Raw genomic sequence first — 10,627 nt, forward strand, 5'->3', positions numbered from 1 at the left:
AGAAGCTGAAGTCACTTCCTCATGAGTTCAATTCCCACCTGCCCCGGAGAAGATCCACATGGTGCAGCAGACCTCTCCTGACCTGCCCGCTGCTCCCCTCAGCAGTGTACTTCGTCGATCTGCCTGTTCTGCTCCCCACTCTGCCTCTGGTGAAGCCTCTCGCCGCCCCTGAGCCTCTGGTCTGTACCCCAGTTCTGTATGCACAAGTAAATAAATCTTTAAAAAAAATTAAAGCAAATAAAATGGGTAAGTGCTGCCAGGAACACTGTAATGGATGTTTTCTAATTAAATACTTGATTAAATGACAGTCTCAGACTACGCCACCTTAAAAAAGGTTAGTAGATAACATTATTCTTTATATGGATTATTACATACTGAAGATGTTTATAAAAACTGAAGCATCTGAAACCAGGTATATGTGTATTTGGGAATACTGATTTTTTTTTTTTAACTTCCAGCACTTTTGTGTGTCCAACTGAAATCATTGCCTTCAGTGATAGAATTGAAGAATTCAGATCCATAAACGCAGAAGTGGTAGCATGCTCCATTGACTCACAATTCACCCACTTGGCCTGGTCAGTATCTTACACTGTATTCATATAGGAAAGAATGAATATACTCTTAAATTTGGACAAACAACTCTTACCATGTTAAGAATGTAGTTGTTTATCAGAGAGTTTGAAAACAGATTTATCTAAGAGCTGCTAGTTCAGTGAAGCTATGGTAAAAATGCCGAAGGGTTTTATAGGATATTTCAAAATCAGGGGTAAAAGTTAAATGCACAAAAATGTAATATCCACAGCAAAATACTGCTGACCTGTATGATTACTATGTGATGATAAATTGGATGACCTTAATCTGGAGAAAAAATATTTAAAATATAGTTAGCTAATACTAAGTCAAGCTCAAAAACCTGAGGTAATGTTTTTCTAATTAATTTTAAAATTTTAAGAAAGTCATTAAACATGAAAGGCTATGCCACCTAATTAATTGCAAAGGATTTCAAATTAAAATTACAAAGGGTAGCATAGTTTCCGATTGATTGGCCAAGATTTCAAATACTGAAACTTTTCATACACAGTTTACAAAGGTATGAAGAGTGACACATTTGGTTCAGACAACAATGACATTTGGTTCAGAATGTTGGAGAACAATTAGGCATATGTTTCAAAATTTGAATTGTTCATATTGATGTGTTTGTAAGGTAACATTCAAAATAAGTTTTTATCAATTTGCAATTACATATGTAAATATCTGCAAACATATATAATTAAAATTTGTTCCCTTCATAATTCTCTTAGATATTTTAAAATACAATTACTTTTTAATATACTTGATTTACTTTAAGCATCTCAGTTTTCAGACAAACCTTCCCAAGAACTTAAGCAGTCTTGTAAGTCTAATAAATGTTATGTCTTAAGTCCTTTTAATGTTTCCCTTCTATTAATAAACTGAGTAAGATTTCAAATTATATTTTTAAATTGAAGTCATAAAGTGAATATTCATCTAATATGCCAGATTCTCTTAAGCTTATCAGTAATTTAATATATTAATATGTACTGATTAAGCATATTAAAATCATGGGTTTAATTTGCTTCATTTCTCTAGTAATTCTGAGTTTTCTTGGTATTAAGGCAGAAACTGAGGAAAAAGTCGTCGTTCCAAATAATTTGGGATTCTGAAGAAATTTGGGAGATACGTTCTCAGCTGGATAGGTTTCATACCATCCAGAGATTTCTACTTGGATGTCAAAACTGAGGCTGTAGACATCTGAGATGGGGCTTCCCTGTTTTCTAGCTGCTAGGGCTATGCCCTGCCAGTGGGGGACCAGCCCACACCCCGTTTCAGGTTACAGAATACACATCCGAAGAATGATATATCTGACATTGTAACTTACTTCACTACTTCAGGTGAACACTGCATTTGTCTCTTAAAATATTAAAATGTCACCCATCGTATTGTCTACTTGTCACAATTCTAAGGTTTTGTTTTGACAACACATCCCCTTTGAGCTGTCACTTCCACTTCTAGGAATTATCCAGACTAGCATACAAAGTTGAGAATACAAGGATGTTTCCAGACATGTTTATAAACATGTAAAAAAATTTTAAATGCCTGCCAATAGAGATAAGTAAAATAAAGTTGTCTGTACATTAAAAATTTGGTGAATATTATTCTTCTTAGAGAAAATGGGTTGTGTGTATACACACACAGAGAAAATGCTATTTAGGTATGTGCCTTTTACTGAACTCTGAGGCGGCAACTGTTCTGTCTGTTTCAGGATTAATACTCCTCGCAAACAAGGAGGACTTGGGTCACTGAAGATCCCACTTCTTTCAGACTTGACCCATCAGATCTCAAAAGACTATGGCGTATATCTGGAAGACTCCGGTCACACTCTTAGGTACTTGCGTGGTTTCATATTAGCCCAAATCCAAATATATTTGTAATCTTCCTTGAAATGGAGTCAAATGATCAATGGTCTTTGTAAAACTTTTGCAGACAGTATTTAAAGTAACTGATAAGCGGCCCTCCTTAAACCATTTCATAGAGCTGGAAGATAAGAGGTCTTTGACCAACAGTGTCATTTTACAGATAAACAAATTCATAGCATTCCATAAACTCATCCAAAGTCATATAGTTAGTTCATAGTAGAGCCCAGACTTGAACCCAAGTCCCAAAACACCTTGTCCATTTCTTTTTCCTCTTCCAAATTGACTACAATAACGCTTTTCTAAATGTGCTATTGTATTTAGGAAACCTGCATCTTTGGAATGGGAAAAATTAAAACCCAGCCCTCACTGGGTTCCTTGAGTAAGACATGTTAATAGAATTATTTGAAAAAGGGGGGGGGGGCAATTTTAACTTAAAGCAGTTTTAATTTTGTTATATTGTGGATTTGCTTTACAGTGCTAATGATTCTTTTTGAAAATGTTTCATGTGAAGGTTTAAGTGTTTTAATAATTCTGGTTTTTGTGATGGTTTTGAGAGAATATAATTCATGTGCCATACAGTTCATCCACTCAGTGCATGCAGGTAGGTGGCCGTCAGTGCGCTCACAGAGTTGTACAGCCATCGACCACAGTCCACTTTCGGACATTTTCATTACCTGACAAAGGAAGCCCATGCCCATTAGCAGTTACTGCTCATTTCCACAGTCTGCTTCCGCTGGCCCTCAGCAACCGCTACCCTGCTTTTTATGTTTGGGTGACCTATTCTGGGCATTTCTGATGAGTGGACTCAGATGCAGGCTTATGACTAGTCTCGCCACTTAGCATAATGTTCTCCAGGCTCATTCATGTTGTATCATGTATCACTACAAGAGATTTTTTTTCTTTTTTGTACTTAACAAATCTAATGTTTCTGCTTTCACAGTTTATTCCCAAAAGAGTAAATATGCCACTAAAAAGAGTGAGGCGATTTTAAAGTTTGGATTTGAACTTTAACCAAGTAAAATTCAAAGTATCGCAGCTATTTTATGTGATAATAACTAGAAGTTTCCTTTTCAGATTACGTTTTATTTTCATGCACATATTGGAAAGGCACGCTGTTTAAGCAGCACCCCCCCCCCCAGCCTTTGCCTGCTTCTCGGAGGAAGCTACGCTGGATCTTTAGCTGCTGCTTCCACTACATGTCTCCGTGTGTCTAAATATTATAGTTGTCCCGGATTTATCAACTTTGACATTATTTGTCATGCTAAATAAGACTTACCTTTCTTACTCCATCCCCAAATTTATCTTCCTAGGATGTTACTGGTGTTTACATTATAGTTTTTCATGGCTAAGCTCTTATAGTGTACTTGAAATTACATTTCCCTCCTGGTAAACTGTGATTTTCTTACAGATAATAAACTATTTCTATTTTTCTTTCTTTCTCTGAGCTCCTATGTACCCATGGCTCATTCTTCCTAAACTTTTCAAGCTGAATTGTAACCACTCTTAACAGCACTTCAGTTGCCTTTTTCTAGAAACTTTCATCTTATTTCTTTCAGACTGACCACTCTGGGCCTGTCACACAACACACTTTCCGAGCGCGTTGTTCTCCACTTCGGTAGCTGCCCGTTTTCTGCTCCATGCCTGTTGTCTTTTTTATTTAATCCTTTGTTTTGTGAAGCACATCCTTTTACCTTCCTAATAAGCTAAAAAATGCATTTTCCTGCAAACATTTGAAAACACCACCCTGCTACCTTTAGCTCCTGGGGTGCTTTTGAGGTGTCTATTGCTATTTTCTTATTTTTGATAAGAATAACCTCTCTTCTCTGTGGAAGAGACATACATATTGCAAGCATGGCAACTGTCTTAATCTCAACATCTACCAAAGAGCAATTCACAAAAATAAAACTTACAGAAGCTAGAACTTTCTGCCCAAGACAGGCAGATTTGCTTTTCTGGGTTGTGTGTTGGTAGGTATGATAAAGGAAAACTCAAAGTGTAAGATCAGACTCACTTCAGAACAGAGCTGTTCACCATTGATAACAATTTGCAGCAGTGAAAGAGGCTATATGAAAGAACACCCATGTAAATAGCAATTAACACTTTGCCAAGATGATCTGGACGGAGGGTAGTAAGCCCTAGTTAAAGGCATTAAGTTGTTCATTCAAAAAATGTATTGTAGGGTAAGCAAAACACCTGAATAATGTTTGCTATGACTGTAAAATAAGATTTCATGTAACAGATATATAATTTCATATAATTCTATTAAAAATGTCTCATTATTATTTGTAATACTTTTATACAAGCATATATAAAGTATATTTTAATGTACTTGAACTCCTACAGAGCCACTCCTTTCTCTTAGACCAAGCTACATTGTTCCCCAGGCCAGTGTAATGAATCACACATACAGAGATTTAGAAGGAAGGTAACATTGGTGATCTTGTCTTTTTCTACCATTGGAAAAGGAATTACAAAGACAGCCTAAAAAGCCAAATGATAAGATGGAGCACTCCCTCAGCCAGAGAAAGACCTTGTTTGTAGTTCCATCACTTCATTTACAGTGCAGTAAAATCCCAAACCTAGTATATGTGAAGACTGAGCTATAGACACTATGAAATACGGTACATTTCCGAGCCTCACCTCTACCACTCTCATGTTTTACAGGGGCCTCTTCATTATTGACGACAAAGGAGTCCTGAGACAGATTACTCTGAATGACCTTCCTGTTGGTAGGTCAGTGGATGAGACGCTGCGCTTGGTCCAAGCATTCCAGTACACCGACAAGCATGGGGAAGGTACCCTGTCCTTCTACACATCACAGCCTTTTGAGTTTTTAATTTGGGAGAGAAGCAGTATAGTTACTTTGCTTCCTTCTAAAAGTTGTAAGACGATTTCAAAAATGTTCTGATTATTATTTTCAAAGTATTACCCTATCCTTTTTTTAGCAGATCAAGTTATTAAAGTGGTTTTAGCAAATTATCATTAATATAGTCTAAGCTGTAAAAATGTTCATTGTTTGCAATAGTCCTTGGGTAAGTAAGCTCAAAGAGAAAAGTTTCTGATACTGCCATTTTTCAAATTATCTTTCGATAAACTTAAAATGTACAGCAGGCCCTTGAATAATGTCATTTCACTCAACATCTCAGCCAGCGTTGCACAAAATGGTGTTGAGGACCTGATTCCTTTAGTCTGTTCACTTCAAGTCAAAAAAAGTTTCCTAATGAGGACGTACCGCTCCAATTTGGCAGGATTTCTTTGCAGGCTTACATTACTTGGTTTAGCTTTTTCCTTCTAAGTAGTTCATTAATCCTCAGTCACCCAGCATCACATCAGGCTATCAACTCATCCTTTCAGCCAGCATTTTCGAGGTAGAGTAGGGGAAAAGGTCAATTTTTTTTTCTTTCAGGTAGAACATATTACATATTCCTTTCAAAAGTGTGAATCAGCACTTAGGTCAGGGTACTTTCTCAAGTAAGGGGAAATCTTTCTGAATAACTTTAGGCTCTTGACAAACAGCAAGCCCTGGCATACCACAAAATACTGCAAGAACCACAGCAGGCAGGGTTTAGATCAACTGACCTTTCAGGTCACTAGATTCTGAAACTTTTCAACATTGTTAAAGCAATATTTAATTTGATCTCTTATACTGTGAATGTAACTAAATACAACTCACAAAAATGAAAAGATGAGCTGCCTACTAGTAAGCTCTGTGGCTAAAATTCTTTGGTATAAATAGGCAAACTAAACACACAACACAGGCAAGCTAACAGAAGTCAAGTATTCAGCCACCTAGAAAAATAAGACTCATTAATGTAGATGCTGTTTTCAGTTTTACTTGGAATAAGAAAAGCCAAGCACCGCTAAAGACAACTGAACAATGTTTTTCGTCTTTTTCTTCCTTTCAGTCTGCCCCGCTGGTTGGAAGCCCGGTAGTGAAACAGTAAGTTAAACTGGTTTCCTGTTAAGGGAATGACAGAGGCCAAAACAAGCCCCACACCTTAGGATAACCTTTCCTTGTAATAGGACTGTCTTGTTTTGTAAATGAAGTAAATGTGGCTAAACAGAAATCATAGAATGCAGGCATTCTTGGCCTATAGGGAGAGTAGCTAAAACTCAGGAAAGCAGAATATAGGACTTAATACTGTGAATTTTAAAGCCTATTATCAGAGAACTATACCATTAAAAATAAAGCAAATAGTGGAAGCTGGGTAGAATAAATTTAGAGGTCTTCAAGATCATATTTTGAATTTCTTCCTATGTTGTAGGCAACAAAAAAGTCACAAGCAAAACCTTGCTAGATCTACTGAAAAACTTTTGAGAAAATCTGACTTCATTAGCATTGAAACTAATGATTCCCCACTTATCATTTGAAGGAAGCAAAGACTAAAATGGACCCACCTTTCCTTCATTTAGGAAGGCTGTATAATTTGTGAACAATAATATAATTGGGGAACTTGCTTGAACCATTAATACATTTATCTTCTAGAAACCCAGAGTTTCACACAAACTGTAATTAGATAGTTGAAACATAGTAGATAGAACATTGGAAAAAGAAATCATTTTCTTAGGATAAGAGAAAAAGGCACACTCCTAAAATTTTCTTCCTAGCAAAGCAAAAAGAAAATGCCCCTAGCTAAAGTGGAAGTGGGATTTACTCTGTAACCTCAGATTAGTTAAAGTAACATTCCACTGATCATGAAACAGATTTTGATATGTTTGCAAAAACAGCTTTGCTTTTGCAGACCAAAGTTAATGTTACAATCCAAATTTATTTATCTCTACATAGATATGATGGGTCTCTAAGGCAATTTAAAGTAATTCATTAAAGGTACTTTGAGCACTAGTTACTTTAAATCATAAAGTAGATTAGTTTGCAATAATGGCCATGAAGCTTACATATAGAAATATGAATCAGGGCCCTCCTTCGTGGTACAGTGGATTAAAGCACAGCACTATGAAGCTGTCCTGAGCCACTGCAGCGCAAGTTCAATCCCCAGCCAGGTTGCTGACCCACAGGGCACAGCAGACCTCTCCTGTGTCATCCACTGCTCCCCTCAACAGTGAATTTCAGTTGATCTGCCTATTCTGCTCCCCACTCTGTCTCTGGTGAATCCTCTCACCCCCTGCAACTCTGGCCTGTACCCCAGTTCTTGTGTGCATAAATAAATAGATCTTTAAAAAAAAGAAATATGAATCAGAAGCTAGAGGCATCACCTGAGAAACCTTAAAAAGCATTTCTGACTAGGTCTTCTAGTAAGGAGCACTTCCTCCTGGAGCTGTAGCAAAGCCAAATGAATGCTAAATTCACCATCAACCACAGGCATGTGCTTTTAAAAGATCACCAAGAGCGCTCAACCAGTATAAATTTACTATGAAAGATATAGGATGTAGTATTTTATGTACACTGAGAAAACATGTCAACTATCCACTTGATTAATTTTGTGGGGACTGATGAAACCCCTGTAATCTCCCTCCAAGAAAATGCACATACGTTACCACATACTATGTTTGGGTGTTCTTTTTTATCCCTTAGCTTTACCAAAGTATAACTGATAAATAAGAAATGTATATTTAAAGGGTACAGTGTAAAAATCTGATAGGTGTATACATTGTGAAATGATTACCACAGCCCGATAAACAAATTTATCACCTCACATAAATTACCTTGTATTGTGTGATGAGAATGTTTAAGATCTACTCTTCCAGCAAATTTCAAGTATACAACACCGTATTCTGATGCTGCGCATTAACTCTCCGGAACTCCTTCAGAACTGCATTCGTATGAAAGCCCTTGGCCCTCAGTGCCCCCACTTCCCTGGTCACAGCCCCTGGCAGCCACCATTCTGCGCTGTCTATCCGGGCGTTCTTCCAGTAGACATTTATTGAGCACCGACTCTGTGGCTACTATTCAAAGTGTTAAGACAACCAGAGAGAATCTGCTGGTAAACAGCAAAGCCAAGGTCCCTACCCTCGGGTTCCATTCTAAGTCTAGCTTCAGGTGTGGCGGGTGCGTTTAGAAACAGGTGGAGTTGGTGAGATAGTGCCTAGGGAGGGGAGAAAGATGTCAGGAAAAACTTGTAAGTTGACATTTGAGTTGAAACTTGAGTGAAGAGGAAGTCAGTTCTGTCCAGAGAAGCACAGCAAGAACAGCCAGGGCGGAGGACCAAGGTGAACCAGCTGAGCCTTTCCAGGAACAGAAGGGGCCTGTGCAGTTGGAATAGAGACACCAGGGTCCACTGGCGTGGCAGTCTGGAGTCCAGTGAGCTGACTGGGGGGTCAGTAGTGAGCTTAGTGAAGGCAGCAGCTACTTTGGAGCAGTTCAAGAGGGGAGCAAAATATGAGGAAATGAGGCAAATATGAAGAACTAGTTCAAGAAATACAGCTTTGGGGAGAAGAAAGCTGGAAACAGGACATAGCACGTGGTGACATTTCTTTGAAGAGAAATGAGGATTTCATCTCCATCTTCCTCAGCTCCCTCCTGATGTCTCCCTGTCTCAGCTTCCCATCCACCAATACGTGTCACCCGCAGCCAGAACCCTTGAGTGGCTCTGCAGCACTCACAGGATGAAGGCCAGGCGCTCGCACACGCTGGCGTGCCTTCACATTCTTTGTTACTCTGGGCCTCTCCACATCCTTTTCCTGGACTCAGTCACATGCACTGTGCTCCAGCCAAATCACGTCGCTCATCTTTTTCCAAAATAAGCCCTGCTTTTCCACACCTGTCTATCTTTGCGCAGTACTTCCTTCCGACAGTAGCCTGGGGGACCTCTCCCTTTCAGTTCTACTCACCTGTCAAGAGCAGCTTCCGTGCCGCCATCCCTGAGCTTTGCCCTGATGCTACCTCAGCCTCCACTGAGTCGCACAGCTTGTGTCCGCTGTCCACTGCACCAGACGGTGGTGCACACATACAACTTCGCCGTGTGCTTGCATGGGCCTCAAAGGTTGGGGACGTTGTTGGTTAACCTCTGTATATCCCCCGATGCCCACACACCGTTGGCACTGAGTAGTTACCCCATAAGTACTTGCAAACTGAATTTAAATGCAAGAGATTGTAAATTAATAAAGACAGAATATTCCTTGAAGTGATACCTCAAAATTAGAAAACATTTATTCTAAAAGCTAAGGAATAATTCTGGACAGAATGAGGCAGCTCTTTCTGCTGCTTGTGTCTGTGCATGCCTTCTTTCCCTTATATAATAAACCTGTCCTGGATATTAAAAGGGAATGAAAACAGAAGTATTCTAAGCTGATTTCAGTAGATTATCTTTTATATAAGGATGCATAAACTTTACCTGTAACTAGGCAAGAAACAGTTAATGGGAGGTCAGAGAGTGTTTGTTCTGCTTCACAGTTAGAAGTTAAGGTTGCATTCTGGCCTCTTGAGGGTGCGTTTGAAAACATTGCCCCTATTTAGCTTGTGGCACACCATCATTTCAGCAGCAGATGGTTCAAAAATACATTAACATCTGTAGCCATGCTCTCTTAATGTGTCTGATTTAATTAGATCAAACCTGAAGATGTCATGAAAGCCTGGTGGCCAAGAGAAGAGCTGTAAGTAAATTTTGGGGTGCTTGAGTACAGATGTTAATTTATTAACAAATTATTTGCCTTTTGGGATAGTTGAGATTAATAGGTAGGACAAATTCAATTTTTCCCAAATAATTTGGTACACAAAAGCACATCTCTTCAGTCAAGAGATGGGCAACTAATGTCAGACTTAATGATGTATTTTGGTTTTTAAAATGAATAATTTGCCTTTTTTTTTTTTAAACAGATAATCCCGGATCCAGCTGGAAAACTGAAGTATTTCGATAAACTGAACTGAGAAATACTTCCAGACTTCAGGTTGTAATGCTTGAAACGTCTCAATAAACAAGGTGCACCACTTCATTACCACCCTGTGTTAGTCATTTGCCAGAGAATGCCGCAGTCCAAAGACATTTAGTGTCCAGCTTAAACAAAAGACAGACAATTATTCTTTCTGAGGAAGAAATTGCAGATTGCGTTGCACCGATAATGGCACATGTGGCGTCCTTGGCTCATGCCAGGCAGTGAGTCAGCAGCTTAGCTGTTTCGCTGCATTAAATCCTCCAAGTAACACTTGCAGTTCTTTGCAGATGAGGTAATTAAAGCTCAGGTAATTACAAACACTTGTCACACCCCTCACTACCAAAGGTAGAAATAGACTTCTA

At 38.7% G+C, this 10,627-nt stretch overlaps 1 protein-coding gene across 1 annotated transcript in view; it reads left to right on the plus strand.

The window, feature by feature from the left end:
- Window positions 1-10,331, plus strand: part of PRDX4 (peroxiredoxin 4) — a 16,659-nt gene extending 6,328 nt beyond the window's left edge. The window contains exons 3-7 of the mRNA XM_004689914.2: window positions 459-575; window positions 2,282-2,404; window positions 5,100-5,230; window positions 6,341-6,375; window positions 10,210-10,331. Of these exons, the coding sequence (XP_004689971.1) occupies window positions 459-575; window positions 2,282-2,404; window positions 5,100-5,230; window positions 6,341-6,375; window positions 10,210-10,260 (457 nt within the window). The 3' untranslated portion in view covers window positions 10,261-10,331. The remainder of the gene's footprint in view (window positions 1-458; window positions 576-2,281; window positions 2,405-5,099; window positions 5,231-6,340; window positions 6,376-10,209) is intronic.
- The last annotated feature ends 296 nt before the right edge of the window (window positions 10,332-10,627 follow it).

The sequence above is a fragment of the Condylura cristata genome, unplaced genomic scaffold, assembly GCF_000260355.1.
Source record: "Condylura cristata isolate star-nosed mole 26May11 unplaced genomic scaffold, ConCri1.0 scaffold00027, whole genome shotgun sequence".
Taxonomy (NCBI): Eukaryota; Metazoa; Chordata; class Mammalia; order Eulipotyphla; family Talpidae; genus Condylura; species Condylura cristata.